This window comes from Macaca fascicularis, chromosome 20 (assembly GCF_037993035.2).
Source record: "Macaca fascicularis isolate 582-1 chromosome 20, T2T-MFA8v1.1".
In the NCBI taxonomy this organism is placed as follows: Eukaryota; Metazoa; Chordata; class Mammalia; order Primates; family Cercopithecidae; genus Macaca; species Macaca fascicularis.
In genome coordinates this window covers 80,168,918-80,190,875 of record NC_088394.1, presented here as the reverse complement: position 1 = coordinate 80,190,875, position 21,958 = coordinate 80,168,918, and the positions used below count along the sequence as shown (strand labels likewise).

General features: G+C 51.4%; 1 protein-coding gene across 4 annotated transcripts in view; it reads right to left on the bottom strand.

The window, feature by feature from the left end:
* The window catches only part of WFDC1 (WAP four-disulfide core domain 1), a 33,507-nt gene extending 14,166 nt beyond the window's left edge, over nt 1-19,341 (bottom strand). For all 4 annotated transcript variants that reach the window (XR_010583916.1, XM_045383120.2, XM_015443229.3 and 1 more), the window contains exons 1-2: nt 18,956-19,341; nt 1,298-1,490 (exon numbers count right to left, since the gene is read on the bottom strand). Coding sequence is in view for 3 of the 4 variants with exons in the window: in XM_045383120.2 (XP_045239055.2) it covers nt 1,298-1,490; nt 18,956-19,099 (337 nt within the window). In the remaining variant the exon portion in view is untranslated. The remainder of the gene's footprint in view (nt 1-1,297; nt 1,491-18,955) is intronic.
* Between the last annotated feature and the right edge of the window lie 2,617 nt (nt 19,342-21,958).

Sequence of the window (21,958 nt, the reverse complement as noted above, 5' to 3'; positions counted from 1 at the left end):
GTTATCACCCTGAGCAGAGCTGAGGGGGGAGAAAACTTCCTTGCCCCAAATCCTACCCACTTAGGGGCACATTTTCCCCACCCAAGGGCACATTTTCCCCAGGAAATAGCTACTTGTCCACCCTACCCCCCACTTACTGGCCCCCACAGGGTCACCTCCTTCCCTTCCCAAACCTTCTCTCCAAAAGAGATCTGAAACTCCATCCTGCCAATGACAAATCCCTGAACATTGTTTCTCCCCAAGAGGTTGGTGTCCTGATTCAAAGCACATCTCATTATCTGCTCCCAGCCCCGCACAGCGCTGAGCACTTCCGACTGGCAGCTCCACCATGAGCTGCACGTTGTCCCTTCCCTTTCCCTTTCCTTCCCTTTTCCTTTTCTTTCTTTCTTTCTTTCTTTCTTTTTTTTTTTTTTTTTTTGAGACAGAGTCTCACTCTGTCGCCCTGGAGTGCAATGGCACAACCTCAGTTCATTGCAACCTCCGCCTCCTGGGTTCAAGTGATTCTTCTGCCTCAGTCTCCTAAGTAGCTGGAATTATAGGCTCCTGACACCACGCCCAGCTAATTTTTGTATTTTTAGTAGAGACGGGGTTTCACCATGTTGCCCAGTCTGGTCTTGAACTCCTGCCCTCAGGTAATCCACCTGTTTCACAGGAGAGGAGACTTAAGAAAGTGACAGCTGGCCAGTGGATCTGAAGCCATGCACCCGCTCCTCTGTGGGGCACACCCCGTCTCGATTGCTAAGCACCCGGTCTCCACCTCAAATACCCCAGGGCCAGGCATGAGAAGTGTGGCAGGCCTGGTGGGGTGAGTGGGAAGCTAGAGGACACTCCTCATCCAGGGGCACCTGACGTTCCAGCTGGTGGCAGGTGATATTTTAAGGAAAAGCCTCGAATTTGGATGTTTTAAATGAGAAACCCACTGCACCCCCATCCTCCTATCAGCAGGCATTTTCCCGGGAATGGGTGTTTGCTGGACTGTGGCTCCCTGGAGGCATCCGGGGTCCCTGACCCCACCCCATTGTTATAGGAAGTGGCATTTTCTCCAGAAGGGCGTCTCCCACAACGCAGGTCCCCAAGGGCAGTGGGACATACAGCAGGTGCACAGCAGCGTCACACCTGCTCAAGGAGCGCCCATCCCAGTTCACAGGTGCGCAGTGGAGGCGTCAGGGACCCACCCAGGTGGCCGAGCTTAAAGCCCAGTTCCTTTTTCCTCTCCGCAGAGTCAGGCTCTCTCCCACCCGGGACAGCTCTGTTTACCTGTTCTCCCTTAGGCCCCTCTCTCGGGCCCAGGACCTACCTGGCGGGGGCGGCACGGCCTCCAGGCAGGCGTAGGCACATCCGTTGTAGCAGCAGCGCCGGTGCCGCGGGCACTCCGAGTCAGCCTGGCAGCGCACGGCCTGGCAGGCGCCGGGGGGCATCGTCCGCGGGGGCGGCGGGCAGCGGTCGGCTCGGGGCTGCCGGGACCCGCCGGGCGCGCCCGCCTCCTCAGTCTGTGGGAAGAGGGCGGTGTCAGCAACTCTGGGAGAGTCCCGGCCCGCCGGGAGCGTGCACGGGAAGGGCCAGTGCGCCGGGGTGAGAAACAGCAAGCAGGCAGAGCCAGACTCCGAGGGCGGCTCAGAGGGTCAGCGATACCATGTTTCTAACAGCCGGCAAGAAATAACTGAAAGCCCAGAGCAAAAGGATAAGCGAATCTTGGTATGTTTGCTGGAGGACAATTACTTAAGTATCTGCCCTGTGTGAGAGATAGATTATATATAACACATAATATATATGGTATATATGTATACACATATGTATACATATGCATGCATGTATGCACATGCATGCAGACATATATGTCTCTATATACATATGTATATGTACATATGTGTGGATTTCTTATAATCCATACGTTTATATAGGGCTTTGAGAATTTACAAATTATACGCAGAATGATTAAATCCATGCAACAACTTCGATACATCTCAGAAAATAAGGAAAAGAAAAAAGCCACATCAAAAGAGAACACCACAGTGGGATTCCACTTATATTTATAGCTCAAAAACAGGCCAAGATGATGTCTGGCATAAGAAGTCAGGAGGAATCTGGTGGACAGTGACTGGCTGGGAACACGTGGCCTGGGGGCTGGTTACATGGTGTGTTTATTTTATGGGAATTCGTGGAGCTGAACACTTAGGATTTATGTGCTTTGAAGTATTATTTTTGTTTGTTTGTTTTGTTTTTGAGATGGAGTTTCACTCTTGTTGCCCAGGCTGGAGTGTAATGGCGTGATCTCGGTTCACCACAACCTCCACCTCCCAGGTTCAAGCGATTCTGCTGCCTCAGCCTCCTGAGTAGCTGGGATTACAGGCATGCGCCACCACACCCAGCTAATTTTGTATTTTTAGTAGAGACAGGGTTTCTGTATGTTGGTCAGGCTGGTCTTGACCTCCTGACCTCAGGTAATCCACCCACCTTGGCTTCCCAAAGTGCTGGGATTACAGGTTTGAGCCACCATTCCCGGCCTGAAGTATTATGTTGTAACAAAGAGTTCAAAAATAAGATATAGGGGCCAGGCACTGTGGCACACATGCCTATAATCCCAGCACTTTCGGAGGTCGAGGTGGGTGAATCTCTTGAGCTCAGAAGTTTGAGACCAGCCTGGCCAACATAGCGAAACCCTTTCTCTACTTAAAAAAAAACAAACAAAAATTAGTTGTGACATGCTCATTCACTCCTGTAGTCCCAGGTACTTGGGAGGCTGAGGCGGGAGGATGGCTTGATCCCAGGAGGTCAAGGCTGCAGTGAGCTGGGATCGAACCACTGCACTCCAGCCTGGGCAATAGAATGAGACCCTGTCTCAAAAAAAAAAATTAAAAAAAAAAAAGAAAAAAGAAAAAGAAAAAAAGATATAGTACTGTATTTAATATATAGGAATATGGGTGAGTGACCAATAAGATCAATATTTTAAAGGTAAGACTGAGAAAGTTTAAGTAACCAGGCAAACTGCCCTGGGTCCCCTGACACCGGAACCCATCCACGCCAGTAACACTGTTCTGCTTCTGTGAAAATGGGGTGTGTGGTGGGCAGGTTGTGTACATTTGCACACACACACAGAGTTAGATTCAGGATAGATTACTTGGCAAAAAACTACCTTGGCTTGCCCTGCCTCCTGGCCTCTGCCTAAACTGTTCCCTTCATCTAAAATGCTTCACCTACTTAACTCCCCACAAGTCCTCCCCCAACATATTCAAAATCTGGCCTGCTTGTGCTGGCCAAGTACATAGGGCATATCTACAAATTAGAATAGTATACAGCCATGAAAACCTGTCCTTAAGGTGTTGGCAAAAAAAGAAATAAGACTCAATGTGCCACATACGAAAGATTGCCAGGATGTGGTGGCTGGTGAAGAAAGCCACGGTTCGGAACAGCGTGTAGGTTCTGCCCCATCTGTGTTTTTAAAAATGCACACAGATGCAATATGTATATATTTGCATAGGCTTAGAACGTTTTTGGAAGGATACACAAGATCACACAAGAAACCATTATGAAAGCTGCCTCTGGAGAGAAGAATAGGGTGTAACGCTGAGAGAGATTTCTTCCTATTGTACACTCTTCTGCACTGGTTCAATATCTTTTTACCATGTACACATTACTTTTTGAATTTAAAGATGTACAGAGTGAGGGCACATCGTCCAAGTCCCTGCTCAATCTAGACTTGACTCACAGAACCTCACAAAGCTACTGAAGCTGCTTTGATGGCAGTGTGGGCGCCGTCACCTCCAGGCCTTTGCCCAGGCTGTGTCCTCTGCCGAATACCCATTCCTTCAGGTCTTCAGAGGGACCATTCCCCCAGACTCAAATCAGTGCTCATAGCTGGGATGTGCTTCCTTAACACCAACCTTCCCAGGCCAGGGGTAGAGCCACGCCCCTCCCTTCCCCCTCCCCCCCACTTCTGTGTCCCACACCCGCCCTCCCTCGTCACTCTTGCTCCGTACCGGTGAGTGACCCCCTCAAGGGAGGTCCTCGAGTCTCCTGTGTCTCCTCATGCACATACAGTTGGCTGAATAAAGGTCCCCAGAGACACCAGGCCCTACTCCCTGGAATCCTACATGCAAAGGAAAAAGGGTCTTTGCAGACGTGATTAGGTTAAGGAGCTTGACACAGGGAGATAATCCTGCATTTTCCGGGTGGGTCCTAAATCCCGTCACAAGTGTCTGAGAAGAGGGGAGCAGAGGGAGATTACACACGCGCACACACACACGCACACACGCACACGCATGCACACACGCACATGCACATGCATACACACATGCACACACATGCACACAAGAAAGTCATATGAAGAGGGAGGCAGAGATGGCGTCTACAGACCAAGGAATGACCATGATTGCCAGCAACCACTGGAAGAGAGATTGGCAAGGAAGGAACCTCCAGAGTGGGGGGCGTGGCTCTGCTGACCCCTTGATCTCAGTCCAGTGAAACTGATGCTGAACTTCTGGCCCCTGGAACCATGAAACAATTCATTTCTGTTGGTTTAACCGCCCCTCCCACCCCAGTTTGTGGTCATTTGTAACGGCGGCCCCTGGAAACTTGGTATCTGTCCCGCTGCCTGGCACATTCTGTAAATGAATGCCACCCCAGGCCCAAGTCCCCATCAGTGCCTCCACAGTGGCCTCATCCCTGGCTCGCTGCCTCCAAATCCATCCATTCTCCAAACTGCAGCCCAAAGAGGCTTTATGAAAGGCACCTGTGGATTGGGTCACCTCTGTGCTGCAAGTCCCCAGAGGCTTCCCAGCACTCTCGGGACAAAGTCCCAGCTCCCCACTCAACCTCCAAGCCCTGTGCCAACCAGGTACATGTTACTTTTTCAATTTAATAACTTAGATATAGGATATATTGGCCTCATCTCATCGCCCCGACCCTCCTGTCCTTATATGCCAGCAAACTGCCCTTCCTCCTCCCCACGCCCTCCAAGCACATTCCTCTCTTCAAACTGTTTCCTCCAACTGAGCTTGTCTCATCCAGCAGAGCAGAGGGGCAACCAGAGTGGGCTCTGCAGCCAACGGGTTTGGTTCAAATCCTGGTTCTAGGGCTTAAATCCTTTCTGCCACTCACTTGCTGTGTGACTGTGGGCAAGCCTCAGTTTCCCCCTATAGAACTTCCCTCCTGGGGTACCCTGAGTCTACACCCAGGATGGCGTCTATGCCCAGGATGGCATCTACAGCAAGGATGGTGTCTATACCCAGGCTGGCGTCTAGCACAGTGCCACTGATCTTCATTGCCACATGCTGGTCCTCTGCCTGGAAGGCTTCCCATCCACTTCTATTGGCCAAACCACCCTTCCGTCCTCAGCTTAAACGGCCTTCTGAGGGCAGCTTTCCCCAGACTCGTCGGGATGTTTCTAGTATGGTCCTTCTTCATTTTTAGGCCCTCGCCACCCCACACTGAGAGCAGAGGCTGTGTCTCTCCCTGCCTGGCTGGGGCGGAGCGCAGTCCTGTGTCCCTATCTGGGTAGCTGCAAACTGCACGCGGTGCCACCAACACCCTGCAGGGGGCACCAGGTCCCCGGGAACAGGTCCTGGCCGGGTGCCCCTGGGAACCGGTGGGATCACCAAGGCCAGAGATTTTCAGCTGCCCCCAGGGAGCCTCAGGGCCTGAGACTGAGGGCATGAGGGGTAGAGAGCAGGAATGGCCAAGCAGGAGGGGGGCCTGTGCGGCAGGAAAGCCTGGGGAGGGGGGCCCGTGACCCCCATCCCTGCTTCACCCAGAGAACCCTTCTTTTCACTCTTGTAGACATTGGCTGTTAAATTCACAAAAAGTGAAGATGACCACTAAGCTGGCATTTGGTGGATATGGAGACGAAGCCTTAAGGAGGTGAGTGGTTTTCCCCAAAGACAGAAGGGAGGCCAGAGCGTGGATCAGTCCTTTTATCACCCCCTTCTCCATCCAATCTCCCTCACCCCTGTAACCATCACTAATAACTTTCCAGCCGCAGCAGGTGTATAATCCCATGCCATTAGCTCTTAGTTCACTCGCTGCAGAATTAACTAAATTGGACCCATGATGGGGTCCACTATTTTTAATCCTCATCTAACATGACAGCCGCCCCAGCCTCCTTCGGAGGGTGGTTAAGAATGCACCGTACGTCGTCGGGAGGGAGCGGCTTATTTTTCTGCCCAGCTTATTTTTCCATCAAGCCTCATTTATGAAATTTAATGGAACCAGGTGATCAGAAGCAAAACACTTTTCAGCCACCTCAAACGCCTCCCAGTCCCATGGCTTCCTTAATGGCAGCCCCAGACGGGAGGGTATGCAGAGATCAATTTTAGATGTGCCGCTGTCTCAGAGGAAAATTCAAAGGTCGTTTCTCAGAATTTGGAGAGAACAAAGACATAAGCGCCTTAGAAGCCCCATCTCCCGAGTTATTTACTGCGTGGCTGAAACAACAGATGGTCGTGAGTGATAAAGCACTGATTTCACTGAGAGGTCCAGATTAAAGGATTACGTGTTTTGAAAAATATTTCATGTCACGCAAGGTGACACTCAAAGAGGGTTCTAAACAAAGGTGTTTTCTGGAGTTCGGAGAAAGAACTTTTACTCAGAGAAACAAACAGCTTGCCCTCCAATTTATTCCTGGCCCCCAAGGGTTAAAGGAGTCAACAGCCGATCTTGGCCTAGACGTTGGACTGCAAGTGGCTTCCCTGACCTCCTCCATGTCTCTGGCGTCTCTTCAGCACTCCCCTCCTGACTCATTCTCTCCAGCCACCCAGTCCCACCTCTGGGCCTTTCTTTCCCCACCCACCTACCATATCTGCCTGGCTCTCACCTCCTCGGGGTCTGCTCACACAGCCCTCTCTTCCTCCTCTCCCTGTTGGTGGAGCTTCACACCCCTCATCACTCTTGGGTGGACTGTGTATTTGGGACTCATTGGTTCGCTGTTTTTCTCCCTCCTAGGGACAGGAACTTGGTTTTGTTCTGAACTGTGTCCCTGGCTCCTAGAGCAGCGCCTGGCACATAGCAAGTACTCAGTACGTATTCTTTGGGTGGAATAAAAGCTGTGATGATGATGATGATGATGAAGATGAGGATGATGATGGTCAACACACCCTGGCAGCTTGCTGGGCACCCTTCTAAGTGCTTAACACGCATTCACTGGCTGATCTGCACATGGGCCCTGTGCAGTGGGTTCTGCAGAGCAGGGGTCCTGCACGGGTGTGGGGGCAGCCCTTTGTGTTTGTGTAAGGCTGTGCTATGGGCAAGCATCGTCACCCTCCTATGCTCACTTAATGTGGATGTGAGCTAGGGGAGTGGGTCTTAATATCCCACACTCCAGAGATGAGGAGGGATGCTTTCAAAATGTAAAGCTGGACTCGGCCGTCCTCAGTTTCTGAAGACTCGCTGCTCCACCTGGCCTTGGAGCCTTCCGCATGCTGTTCCTTCCACCCGGAACGCTTCCTAACTCTGTTTCACAGCTGAGCTTCCTCATCCTTTGGGGCAAGAACTTAGGAGCCCAAGATGGAAGGGACCGAAGCTCATGACCTCTCATACAGCAAAGGCTGCTTTGCACAGGGATTAAGGGCTCAGGTGCAGGAATCCAACACGTCTGGGTTTGAACCCCATGGCTGTGTGATCATGCAGGAAAATCACTAACTTATCTGAGCCTCATCTGCAAAATGGACACAAAAGTAATACCTGTTGCCAGTGTTTGTGTGAAGATCAAAAGAGATCACACCTGTGTGTGCTCGGCTCAGCACTGGCAATGCTAATCCATAGTTCACTTGATTTTTATTCCTTTTATTATTATTGAGATAAGGTCTCACTCTGTCACCCAGGCTGGAGTGCAAGGGCACGATTTCGGCTCACTACAACCTCCACCTCCCAGGCTCAATCAGTTCTCATGCTTCAGCCTCCCAAGTAGCTAGGACTACAGGTGCCTGCCACCATGCCTGGCTAATTTTTTGTATTTTTAGTAGAGATGGGGTTTTGCCTTGTTGCCCAGGCTGGTCTTGAACTCCTGAGCTCCGGTGATCTGCCCGCTTCAGCCTCCCAAAGTGCTGCTGTTACAAGTGTCAGCCACCACGCCTGGCTCCTTTTATTATTTTTAATCAATGGACTTAGAAGCCTCTCATCCCATAGTAACTTCATTCTTCATCTCTTCCAGTCTTTCTTCACTTCCCCTGTATCCTCCCTCAATTCACTCAGTGATGATTTAGTGAACGCCCACCATCTCCATAGCATTAGGTTAGATGCTCAGCAGGTGCAAAGGAAACCTAAGGAGCTCCAATCCAGCTGAGGCTGCAGATACACATATGAGAAACCCACCAGTGAAATGTGGGATTGGATAACCTCCTCATTTCTGGATAAGACCAGGGCAAACAACTCGCAGAGTTCCTAAGAGAAGGGGCCATGCGGAAACAGCCGCCTAGCGTGTGCAAGAGCACTGCCCTCGGAGGATCACCTGAAGTTGCCTCCAGCCCTCCCCGGTAGGTACCACTGCTGTCCCCATTGCATAGGTGAGGAAACAGAGGCACGCAGTCACCATACAAAGACACCAGGCTTAGAGCCTGGGCTGTGTGATTCAAGCTCACGGCAAGGGAGGCAGCATTTAGTAAGCTCTTACTATGTGCTGATGCCGTGCTGGGTCCTCACATATCGAATCTTCAGTGTCACCCTCTGGAGCTGCTGCTATTCTAAAACCACTTTACTGATGAGGAAACTGAGGCACACACACAAAAAAACTAAAAGCATTTGCCCAAAAGCAAGCAGCTGTGAAGTGTCAGAGGCAGAATTCGAACCTGGCTCTGTCCTACTCCTCCAGTGGCATTCCTAACCCAGGAGCCTGGAACTGGGAGCTGCTTCCCAGCGGTGCCTGTCAATTTCTTCCCATTCCTTCAGTCCAGGGGCTCCCTCCCCCTCCCAAAGTGTTCCCTCTGCCCTCCCGTGGCCCAGCCCCAGCTCAGGGTGGAGTCAAAATGGGGGATCCAGGTACATATTTGTCCTGGCCCCCTCTTTGCAGCCCTTCCCTCCCAGCTTATGTTGCCTCTCAGATGAAAACAAAATAATGCCGCATGAAATCCCTCTGAGAAAGGAGGACACTCACCCCAGACGGACGACGCTTTCGTGAAAACCGCAGAGCAACCCGTGATTTCCAGCTTTGATTTTCATTCCTGCTCAGGGATTGTATAGTAAGTCTATTTCAAAGCAGCCACTGAGCACACATTCATTGTACAACTCAGACAAGAGCTCTCCAGTTCTGTATGCCTTACCTGGATGAAAATGATTCCCGGCCGGGTGCGGTGGCTCACACCTATAATCCCAGCACTTTGGGAGGCCAAGGCAGGTGGATCACCTGAGGTCAGGTGTGACGGGAGACCAGCCTGGCCAATATGGTGGAACCTTGTCTCGACTAAAAATACAAAAATTAGCCAGGCGTGGTGGCGGGCGCCTATAATCCCAGCTACTCAGGAGGCTGAGGCAGGAGAATCACTTGAACCAGGGAGGCAGAGGTTGCAGTGAACTGAGATGGCACCACTGCAATCCAGCCTGGGTGACAAGGGTGAAACTCTCTCTCACAAAAAAAAAAAAAAGAAAAAAAGATTCCCTTAAGATTTTCGACCTGGTGGCTATTTTGTTCATATAGATGAACAAAAAGATTTGCAAAGCCATTCTGCCACTGATATCCCTAGGAAGCAGGTGGGGAAATACCCATTCTGGGCTCCGGCAGTGGGAACCCTAATTCAGCAAGTCCAAGTCCAGATTCTATTAAAGCAAACAAGCTGGATGTGTAACCAAAGGAGGCTGGATACATAAGTGAGGGCACAGGGAACACCACACAGGCCTTAGAAAGGAAGATGCCCGGGTGTGGTGGCTCACGCCTGTAATCCCAGCACTTTGGGAGGCCGAGGTGGGTGGATCACAAGGTTAGGAGTTCAAGACCAGCCTGACCAAGATGGTGAAGCCTCCTCTCTACTAAAAATACAAAAAATTAGCCAGGCATGGTGGCGGGCGCCTGTAATCCCAGCTACTTGGGGTGAGCCGAGATTGCGCCACTGCACTCTAGCCTGGGCGACAGAGTGAGACTCTGTCTCAAAAAAAAAAAAAAAAAGGAAAGGAAGATGCCAATCTACCATGTTAACATACTTCCCACAGATTATTAAGTGAAAATGCAACATATAAAACAGTGTGAATAAGCCAGACACCAAATAGCACATACTGGATGATTCCATTTCTATGAAACGTCTACAAAAGGCGGATCCATAAAGACAGAAAGCGGATTGGTGGTTGCCAGAGGGGGCAGGAAGAGAGAAGGAGAACTGAAGGCTAATGGCTGCGGGGTTGCCTGTAGGCACGACCCTGTGAATATACTAAACACCACTGAATTGTACATTTGAAAGGGTGAATTGTCTGTCATGTGAACTTCATTTCAATAAAAGAAATTTGAATCAGTATGAATAAAATACCACTAAGAAAAAACATGTGTGCTGTAACTGCTTCATGAAACAATCTAGACAGACGCCCCAGAATGTCACCAGAGTTTACATCTTGGAGGAAGAATTCAGATCATTTTTACTAATTTATAACTTTCTCTGTTGTCTGAATTTTTTTTTTTTTACAGTAAACGTCGTTCTTTTAATAATCAGTAGAAGAATTTATAAGCCATTTCCATTTAGGGAAAAAGAATCCAATCTTCAGAGCTGCCACCAAATCTACCCACATCCCTCCCTCAGTGCTCGCCACCCCCTTCCTTCCACATGCAGGAGCTTTTACCCTTCTTTGGAAAGTTCCAGCAGCTTAGCGGCCAGACCAATAGAAATGCACCCCAGCACTGGTTTGCATGGTGGAGGAAGAAAGCCAATTTTCCTCTAAGCATTACTTGCTCTTCCTCTGGAATTTGGACGTCAAACATCTAAAAATATGTCTCTCACTGGAACAGTGGGCTTAGAGTTCAGCGTGCGTAGATGAATGCCATTTCCTGGTGCCCGGCGCCCTTAGCACTGGGCCCTGGGGACAGAATTTGGCACAAGGTTAATAGGACTTCCTCAGAGGGAGACCAAAAAAAGAGAAAGAAATTCACAAGACTGCAAACTCGACCAACTCTTCCCGACAATGTCGTTGTCAATCAGTGCACCCGAGAGTCCTCTAGAACTTTCCATCCCCTCTATTCTGTTCCGGAAAGTTTTAACATAATTTATTCATTCATTCAATAGTAAATTCATAATTCCCAGGCCCACTGCATTTCAGGCACTGGGCTGGAAATGGGGAGTTCCGAGTTAAATCAGAAGACATTGGCCCTGCCTTCATGTGGCTCAGTTTCAGGACAAGTCACAGACACCGCACCAAACAGCACACAGATAAGACGAACGAATTGCTTTTTGTGGTCATCTGCAAAAGCAGTTAGAGAGAAACCTAAACAAATCATACCAATAACAACAACAGAGCTAAATGCCAAGAAGGAAGAGCTGGGCTGTTATGCAAACGTTTAAGGGAAATCATAACGAGGCGTTTGCGGAGAGGCCTCGGAGGAGGTGGGCACGAAGCTGCCATGGCCCACGAGCCAGAGTGGGCACCGTGAGCGGACACTTGCTGAAAGGCTGCCTCTTGGTGCTGGGGACACAGAGGACTCACAGGGACTCTATGTGCCATCACAGAATTCCTGAGAGGTGCCTCAGGTTCTTGCTGCTTTTTAGAAAAATTACTGTGGTAAAATAAATATAACACGCAATTTTCCATTTCAGTCATCTTAAGTGTGCAAGTTGGTGGCATTAATTAGATTCATGATGTGTGCAACCACCTCCATGAGCTATTTCTGCGGCTTTTTCATCACCCCAGGCAGAACCTCTGTTCTTATCAGACAGCTGCCCCCCATTCCTCCCTCCCCTAGTCCCTGGCAACCACGAATCTCCTTCCCATCCTGCTGGATTTGCCTCTTCTGGACATTGCATCCAAACAGTGTCACATGCCTGTGGCCTTTGTGTGTTCAGCATCATGTCTTCGAGATTCATCTGTGCAGTGGTGTGTGTCCAGGCTCCGTACCTTTCTATGGCTGAGTTCTAGTCCCCTGAGTGGACAGATTGCGATGTGCTCAGCCCACGGGCATCCATCTGCCTCCGCCCTGTGGCTCCGGTGAGTCCTGGCACAGAGGTGTCCTGCTTTCCTGTCTCCCTCTCCCGGGTGATAACCACACAGGGACCTGGGACGCTTCTTTACTTGTTGATGTCCACCTGGAATTTCAGGGCTGGAACCTCAGATGAGGAATCTCAGGCCCAGCGAGGAGAAAGTGATTTGTCCAAGGTCCCCCAAAAGTCAGCTATTCATGGACTTTTCATTCCTTCCACTCGCCCATCCATGCCAGGTTCTGGGCTAGACACCAGGGTGTGGCCAAGCCTACAATGAGTTTGCTTCACATCAGTACGACACACCCCCTCTCTCTAGCACCCAGGCAGCTCCGGGCCTTTCCTGGGGTTCTCAACCATGAGCCCTGGAGGCTCCCTCCTGGGTGCTGCTGGGGGTCTCTGGAGCCCACTGAGCACCCGCTGACCCCCAAGACAGAAGCATCTTAATAGTCTTGATGATGAAGTCCTGCAGGGTGTGAGCTCACATGGTTTGAGGAGCAGAGAAAGCTCCCAGAGACTGGGGATATAGTGATAGCCCCACCTGTCCCCAGCCAAAACAGCACAGATAAGTCATTCTCTTCAATGGTCTCACTTTCCTTGTCAGTGAAATGTCTCTCAATCAGGGTTGCCAGTTGCAATCAACAGAAGCTAACTCCCTTCCGTCCCAGAGCAGGCTGGATTCGTGTCCCAGGGAGCTGCAACAAAATGCCACACACTGGGGACTTCAAACAACAGAAGTGGATTCGTTTCCAGTTCTGGAAGCCAGAAGGCCAAGACCCAGGTGTTTGGCAGGGTGGGTTCCTTTGTGGAGGCTCTAAGGAGAAAAGCTTTCCATGCCTCTCCCAGCTTCCAGCGGTGGCTGGCCGCCCCCCACGTTCTCTGGCTTGTAGGCGCATCACTCTGATCTCTGCAACGCTCTGCTTTCTCCCCCTTCGTCTCTGCTTCTGTGTCTCTTCTCCTTTGTTTTGTTTTCGTTTTTGTTTTGGGAGATGAAGTCTCATTCTGTTGCCCAGGCTGGAGTGCAATGGCACGGTCTCGGTTCACTGCAACCTCCACCTTGCCTCCGGGGTTCAAGCGATTCTCCTGCCTCAGCCTCCCAAGTAGCTGTGATTACAGGCATGCACGACCACGCCCGGCTAATTTTTGTATTTTTAGTAGAGACGGGGTTTCACCATGTTGGCCAAGCTGGTCTCGAACTCCTGACCTCGGGTGGTCTGTCCACCTCGGCCTCCCAAAGTGCTGGGATTACAGGTGTGAGCCACCACGCCTGGCCTCTTCTCCTTTTCTTATAAGGACACCAGTCATATTAACTACCCACCCACCTCCAGCATGACTTCGTCTTATTTTGACTAATTATACCTGTAATGAACCTGTTTCCAAATAAGGTCACATTCATAAGGACCAGGAGTTAGGGGTTGGATGTATCTTTTGGGGGACACAGTTCAACCCACAGCATGGATCTGACAGAATTTGAGGGCAGGGAGTAATTTGGGAGGGGATATCAGGAAGCCCCATTTGGGGAGTAGGGAAGCTGGGCAGGAAAGGGAAGGTGCCCCTTCAGGGAGTGCTAAAGGGCAGGTGGCTACCTGGGCACTGGAGCTCAAACCCAGTGGACCTTGGAGAAACCGTGTGGAACACTCCTCACCCGTGTCCCACCAAAGGTGAGAAGCCAGCCGGGCCATCCGGCTCCAGTTCCATTTGCTCCTACAGGTGTTACCTCCCCGGCACCTTGGCCTGCCTGTGTGTGGGCTGAGCATGCTTCTGCAGCCAGAGAAAGCCTTCAGGCCAGCAGACACAGATGCTTACGGTACAAAGATGAAGGTGAAGGTGAAGGTCAGAACTCATGGAATGGTGAGAGCACAGCTCCAGGCCATCTGCCTCTCCCACTCTTGCTATCTCAGCAAAAAATAAAAGGATATTTGGAAAGCTTTCAAGAGCTCACAGAAATAATGGGGGAAAGGAGAACTAGGTTGGGGAACTGAGGAATGCGAGTTGTGTGGGCCACTGCTGGCTCCTACGGTCCCCTACTGCTATTAGCACGGGGGTGCCTCCGGACAGATGGGCCCCCCTGTCTGGCAGGATGCATTTGAAAGAGAAAGTAGCATCTGTTGCTCCTGGCTGCCCCTCAGCAGGACAGGCATCTCTGGGCAGGGTGCAAACTGAACCACCATTTCCAGTTGCCCCGGTTGGGTGCTTAGAGGGGAAAACAGACCCACAGTCACACTGACAGCAGGGGCCGTCCTGCCCAGTCCAGAGGCTGCGCAGCACCCAGACCCACATGTGGCTGCCGTGGTCCCACCTGGTGGATTTGTCGAGAGGCTCCCAAGCGCGAATGCATGGCAAATGCTTATCCTGACACAGCATAAGCGCTCAGTAAATCATTGTTCTCAGGAGTTTTATCTAATGCCAGGAAAGAAAAGCCAAAAATACCAACTCCACAGAACTGACTGAGCTCCATGGAAAGGTTATTGGACTATTTACAAACATTTTGCTTCTGTTTTATTCAGTCTCATAAATATTTGGTTCTGGAATGGGGTTTTTTGTTTGTTTGCTAGTTTGTTTGTTTGAGATGGAGTTGCACTCTTCTTGCCCAGGCTGGAGTCCAATGGCACGATCTCGGCTCACTGCAACCTCTGCCTCCCAGGTTCAAGCTATTTTCCTACCTTAGCCTCTCGAGTAGCTGGGATTACAGGCATGAGCCACTGTGCCTGGCCGGGAATGGGTTTTTAAATCTGTCCGTAGTACACATCTAGGGAATGCAGTTCTGTGCCAGGCAGGGAACCATAGGCTCCATGGCCTTTTTACTGAACCCTGCAAAGAAGGCACAGCTGTGTCCCATGCTGCAGATGAAGAAACTGAGGCTCAGATAGGAGAAGGAACCTCCGGAAGGTCTTAGAGAGAGAAGGTGGGAGACCCAGCACTTCTCATTAGAAGCCTCCCCTAAGGGCCTCCCATGGGAATGGAAGGCAAGAGACTCTCACCCCTCCTCAATGCCTCCCCTCTGGCCAGGTCTGGTCTCCCAAGCAGCTCTCAGATGCACCACTTCTGCCTGTGAGCTGAGCCTCGGCTCCTGCTGAGCCTTCTTCCAGGAATGGCCTTCCTCCTCCTAATTCCTAATCCTTCCCCAAGCTGCAGTCAGGGTCTCTTCCTCCCACGGGAATGGAAGGCAAGCGTGCTCGTCTCTGGCACTGTCTCTGCATGCTTAGACCAACACGCATAAACAGCACTCAGGACATTAACCGACCCCACTCTAAGAGTCCAGTCCCCTACACAAAAGTCACTCTGCTGGGGGACGAGGCTTTGACAAAGCAGAGCAGGCTACCGGCAGCCATGTGCTTGCTCAGGACTGAGCCACCAGCTCTCCGTACGCAGCCTTGGCCAGTTTCCAAGGTGTACTCACAGCATGGTTGATTTCAGGCAAGCCACGTGAGGCCACTGAATGGGAGTAGGAAGAGATGTGGAGTACCTTCTCTCCTAGTCATACCACACGGATGCAAGAGACATAAAACCCCAGGAGCAGAGAGAATAGCAAAATGGAGCAATACAATTGGAAAGTGACGCATTTCTAATAAGAAGTATTTCCTGGCTGGGTGCGGAGGCTCACGCCTGGAATCCCAGCACTTTGGGAGGCCGAGGCGGGTGGATCAGCCGAGCCCAGGAGTTTGAGACCAGCAAAATTCCATCTCTACTAAAAATACAAAAAATTAGCCGGGCGTGGTGGTGCATGCCTGTCATCCCAGCTACTCAGGAGGCCTAGGCATAAGAATCACTTGAGCCGGGGAGGTGGAGGTTGCAGTGAACTAAGATCGCATCAAGAGACTCTGTCTTAAAAAAAAAAAATTCTTTCCTTTCTTTTTAATATAAATGATTTAGTTGTAAGTTTATATAACTTAATTTGTGATCATGGCTGTGCAGAGCAAAAGTGGCTCTCCAGAGGGGGTGCAAGCCAGCTTCAGCCCACACCCAGCGTCTCCTCACCCTGACCAGCCCATAGCCCTTGAGGGACAGAGCCCAGGCTGAAGGTCTGACTCAGCGTAGGGTCAGAAAGTAGTGCCTCATGGGGAAGTCTCGACTTTGAGCATATGAGGGCTGCTTCCTATCACCCCTAAGTCCCTGTTGCGTGTTTTGGTGGAAATTAGAATCACAATGAAAAGGCCATGAAAGTTGTAAGTTCTCCATCTTCATTTCGCAGGTGAGGACTGAGGACCAGAGAAGGGCAGTGAGTGGTCCAAGATTGCACAGCACATTAGAGATGTTGCTGTGATGAGTTCTAGGCCAGGCGCTCTTCCCAGCCCTCCCTGTCCTCTGAGCCACAGCCAACAGCCTGTCTTTGCCCAGGGCTTTCTGTGAGGCACAGTTGTTCTTTTTTTTGAGACAGTTTCACTCTTGTTGACCAGGCTGGAGTGCAATGGCACGATCTCAGTTCACTGCAACCTCCGCCTCCTGAGTTCAAGCAGTTCTTCCACCTCAGCCTTCCGAGTAGCTGAGATTACAGGCATGTGCCACCACGCCCAGCTAATTTTGTATTTTTAGTAGAGAAGGGGTTTCACCATGTTGGTCAGGCTAGTCTTGAACTCCTGACCTCAGGTGATCCACCTGCCTCGGCCTCCCAAAGTGCTGGGATTACAGGCGTGAGCCACCGCGCCCTGCCGGCACAGTTGTTCTGCGTAAACCTCGCCTGTGTCTAGGCGCTAAGGAAGGAGGCCAATATCTGTTGATAACCAGGGAGTTTCAGTTCAGCGCGGGGCCAGTTCAAAGCACTTGCATCCTGACCAGTGGTGGCTACAAGAGAATCAGCTCCTGTAGCCCACCCAGGCCTGTGTTTCAGAGACTCCCCCGAATCCCACGTGCACATCAACCCCGACCGTCCTATGTGGATGTCACAGTGCTGGCTCCTATGACATCTTGGGACGTGGTGGAGATAAAATCAGATGACATATTGGGAATCTCTCTGTGGTTGTAGAACCAAAGCACTACAGGTGAGGGTTAAATCATCCTGTTGCACCAGAGAAGAGCACAGAGGAGTCAATACAATCTGAGAAGAGACTCTCACCTTCCTCATTGCCTCCCCTCTGGCCAGATCTGGTCTCCCAAGCAGCTCTCAGATGCACCACTTCTGCCTGTGAGCCTCGGCTCATGCTGAGCCTTCTTCCGGGAATGTCCTTCCTCCTCCTAATTCCTAATCCTTCCCCAAGCTCCAGTCAGGGTCTCCACCTCCTCCAGGAAGCCTTAGGTGACTACACCCTCTCACGTGAGCTTTCCCTTCTCCAAGTGCCTCATCATTTCACTCTACTACTCTCTCCACCTCTTGGAGGCCTCCTGTCTCCCACCACGAGCACGTGGCCAACATGGAGACTATGAGCGCTGGAGGCCCAGATTTGCCTCAGTACAGTTTCAGACACCCCACCGTGCCTGGGGTCATTAATCATTCTCCCTTCCCTCTTCTCCAGCTGGCAAACTCCTATTTATCCTTTAAAGCCCCAGGTCCAATGTCCCCAACCCTGAAAACCCTGTCCGACTCTCCTGGGGAAGAGCTGCACACACATCCCCTGCTACCACTGCATCTGCTCATAATTCACCCACAAGAATGTACCAGGTGCCAACTTAATGGCAGGCACCAGGGGCACACGCTAGTGAAACAGAATCCCGCCCTACCCCAAGGAACCTACATGCTACCCTGTTAGGCAACACCAACCAAAGTCACAATTATTTGATTGAAAGCTGCCAAGATGCACTGCCAGCTTGCTCTGTTGCAAAGACGTTCTGCCTACTGAGTCATTTAATCCTCACGCAGGTGCTGTGGGTGCCAGCATTACCTTCTCGATCCCTCTGTGTGCTGACAGTGTCCTGGCTCACTCTGTCCCTGCGGATCTGTGATCTCTGGGGAGTGGGAGGAAGCAAAAATGATAGGCTCCTCTACCCCATTCTCTCTCCTAGTTCCCTTCCCGCTTTATTGCTTCCTCAGCACTCGCAAACTGCACACACTAATAAATGAGATCTCTCTCATTTATTCTCTGCTGCCCCCAGCCCCCCAGTGAGTTCTCCAGGCAGAGATCTGAGGTCTGTATCCCCACAGCCTAGGACAGTGCCTGGTAAACGGTGGCGACCCAGACATAGTTGTGAGAAGGAGTGCATCCCTCTCTCTTTTGCAGATGAGATCGCTGGGGTTCAGAGATGTCAAGCAGCTTGCCTGAGAGAAGCCACGCAGCTAATGAGCAGCAGAGCCCGATTCACACCAAGACAGCTGGCCCCAGGGCGTGTGTTTCTTGCCACTCGCTGCCTCGCGCCTTCTCTTTGTACTGCCGTCGTTTGTCACCCAACTGCCTCTGCACCTCGGTCACGCCACCCTTGAGGATGGGGGCTGGTACCTCCTTCATCTTACACCCACAGGACCCCAGACAGTGCCTTCCCCAGAGCGGTTTCTGCTAAATTCTGTTTAGCAGAACGTATTCACTCTGTTTGCAGAATGAATAAACAACCACATGAATGTGTAAATATATTTCACAAACATTTGGTACTGATCATGGAGACGGAATGCTCCGTTTAAGTCCTGGGGCTCTGAAATTAGATGCTGTCTTTCAGGAGCGTGTATACTTTTGTAATAAGGCAAAAGCGAGGCACGATTCTTTTGCACACATGTGATGTGTCTTTTGCCTCTTGACTCACAGGCAAGGGTCCTTTTCGGGGGGTGAACCCCATCTGCCCACCACACAACTCAGACACACACGGATAGGAAGACGCCTGCCCTGCCACGTTTTGGGACAGCACTTACAGGAGAAGGCAGTGTCCAGGGATCACCTCTCCTCAAGGCTGCCTCCCACCCACAGAGGCTGCCCAGTCTCCCCATCCCAGGCACTTACACGGGATTTCTCGGCCAGCCTCGCAGGCAATGCCCGTTTCCAGATATTCTTGGCAGAGCCGGCGTGGAGCAGAAGTAGCGAGAGGCACAGAGCCTGGATGATGTGCCTCCTGCGGCTGCCCGGCCCCACGCTGGTTAAAGGCATTTCCTCACTGGGCAGCAACCTTCCAGACGTACACAGAAGAAGGGCCCCCTCGTCGCGTGGGCCTGCGAGTGGGGACAGGAGCGTGCACAGCCTGCTGGACTTCCTTAGTTCCACCCAGCAGAGTCCCTCGGATCATGTGTCCGCATCCAGCACATGCCCCTTCCTCGATGGTGGCTGGCCTGCCCGGTTATTTTTAGCTTGCCCTATAACATCTGGCCCCAGAGGCTCCGACCAGGGCGTCTGCAGTCCAGGCAGCTCAGTGGGCGGTGGCAGCAGGAGGGGGGGGCACCGGCTTGCTTGGAGACGTGGCCGGGAGTGGCCTGTCACTCTCCACTCTCCATAATGAGCACTTCCTTGCAGGCTGGGGCGGTCTCCTCCCGAGGAGGTGTGCTTGACGCAGGGCTTGGGGCTGGACATGCAGGGGAGTGCAGCAGGATGGATGGGGGCTCGGCTGTTACCTTGTTCACATTTCAAGCTGGGCTGACAAACTATCTGCCCATAAAAGCTCCTTTGGAAGAGGCTGCTGGACGGGGACTGGCTGAGGGTGTGGCTGTGAGGATACGACTCCCACCCTTGCACCCCCCAGGGTCCTCCTCTCTGATGTGGGCCTGTGGGTAGTTCCTCATAGCGTGTGTTTCTTGTGAGATTTAAATGAAATTGAGCACAAGAAGTGTGCTGTCACCGTCAGCCTGTGTATCTGCACATGTGTGCATATGTGTGTGCACGTGTGTGTGCATGTGCACGTGTGTGCTTTACAGGAATGTAGCACAGTGGGCTCAACATTTCACAAACTTTATATTCCTTTGTCTGTTCTCAGCACTTCCAAGACAGATACTGGTTCTTTGTTTTGTTTTGTTTTTTGAGATGGATCTCGTTCTGTCCCCCAGGCTGGAGTGCAGTAGCATGATCACAGCTCACTACAACCTCTGCCTCCCAGGTTCAAGCGATTCTCCTGCGTCGGCCTTCCAAGTATCTGGGATTACAGGCATATGCCACCACGCCTGACTAATTTTTGTATTTTTAGTAGAGACTGGGTTTCACCATGCTGGCCAGGCTGGTCTCAAACTCCTGACCTTAAGTGATCTGCCCGCCTCGGCCTCTCAAAGTGCTGAGATTGCAGGCATGAGCCACTGCACCTGGCCCCAAAACAGATACTGTTTGATGCCCACTTTACAGATGAGGAAACAGAGGGGGCTGCCTGAGGTCATGCAACAGCAGCAGAGAGGAGGCTGGAACCCAGGTAGGTCAGACGCTGTGGCACCCCCTAGGTGAAGCAGAAGGGACCCAAGCACTAGGCTTGACGCAGCTGCCTGATCCCAGCTCAGCCTCTGTGAGACGCTGGAAAGCCTCTTGCTCACGGTCCTCAGTTCTTTCATCTGTAAAAGGGGCATGTGAAAGCACCTGCCTCATGAGGTTGATGTGGGGCTACAGGAGAGGGTGCCAGCCATGCCCAACACTTGCACAGAGTGAGTGCTCGAGAAAGGTCGGTTCCTCCCTCCCTAGAGACCCTCACCCCCCACCCCCTGGCCAGCACAGCCTTTAGAATGCCCTGGGCAGGCCAGGCGCGGTGGCTCAAGGCTGTAATCCCAGCACTTTGGGAGGCCGAGGCGGGTGGATCACGAGGTCAGGAGATCGAGACCATCCTGGCTAACACGGTGAAACCCCGTCTCTACTAAAAAATACAAAAAACTAGCCGGGCGAGGTGGCAGGTGCCTGTAGTCTCAGCTACTCGGGAGGCTGAGGCAGGAGAATGGCATAAACCCGGGAGGCAGAGCTTGCAGTGAGCTGAGATCCGGCCACTGTACTCCAGTCTGGGCGACAGAGCGAGAATCCGTCTCAAAAAAAAAAAAAAAAAAAAAAAAAAAAAGAATGCCCTGGGCAGGTACCATCAACCCCTCTCAGCCTTTTGGTGAATGACAATAGTAGCAAACACATATAGTCCATGTAGGTCAGGTGCGGTGGCTCACACTTGTAATCCTAGCACTTAGGGAGGCAGAGGATCCCTTGAGCCCAGGAGTTCAATACCAGTCTGGGCAACATAGTGAGACCCCATCTCTACAAAAAATACAAAATAAAAAACAGTAGCCAGCCGTGGTGATGCACACCTGTAGTCCCAGCTACTTGGGAGACTGAGACGGGAGGATCACCTGAGCTTGGGAGGTTGAGGCTGCAGTGAGCCGTGATCACTTTGGGAGGCCAAGGCGGGCAGAACACTTAAGATCAGGAGTTTGAGACCAGCCTGCCCAGCATGCTGAAACCCTGTCTCTACTAAAAATACAAAAATTAGCCAGGCATGGTGGCACATGCCTGTAATCCCAGCTACTTCTTAAGCTGAGGCAGGAGAATCACTTGAACCTGGGAGGCAGAGGTTGCAGTGAGCCGTACCACTGTACTCTAGCCTGGGTCACAGAGCAAGACCCTATATCAAAACAAAACAAAACAAACAAACAACTTAAAAACCATCTAGTCTGTGGGTTAGACAATGTTTGAAGCACTTCCTGCATTTTAATGCATTTAGGTCTCCTATTAGCCTTATAAGCAGGTGCTGTCTAGGGCCCCATGCACAGAGTGGTTAAGACACTTGCCCAGTGAGCAATGGAAAATTTAAGTTCACCATCAGAGTCCTGTAAATGCAGGAACCCAAGAGTGAGAGTCTTTTTACATTTTAGACCCTAGATGCCTCCTTTGCCTCCCACTGGGGCCAGCCCTGGTCGTTACCTTACCCTAGATTCTAGAATATTCGTTCATTTCTTCATCGGGAAACTACTGGCTGAGCCCTTATGGGGGCCTTGTCCAGGGTGCTGTACTGCCTCTTCTTTCAGCTTTTTGGGACACAGTCTCAATGCCCCTCCCTGCAGG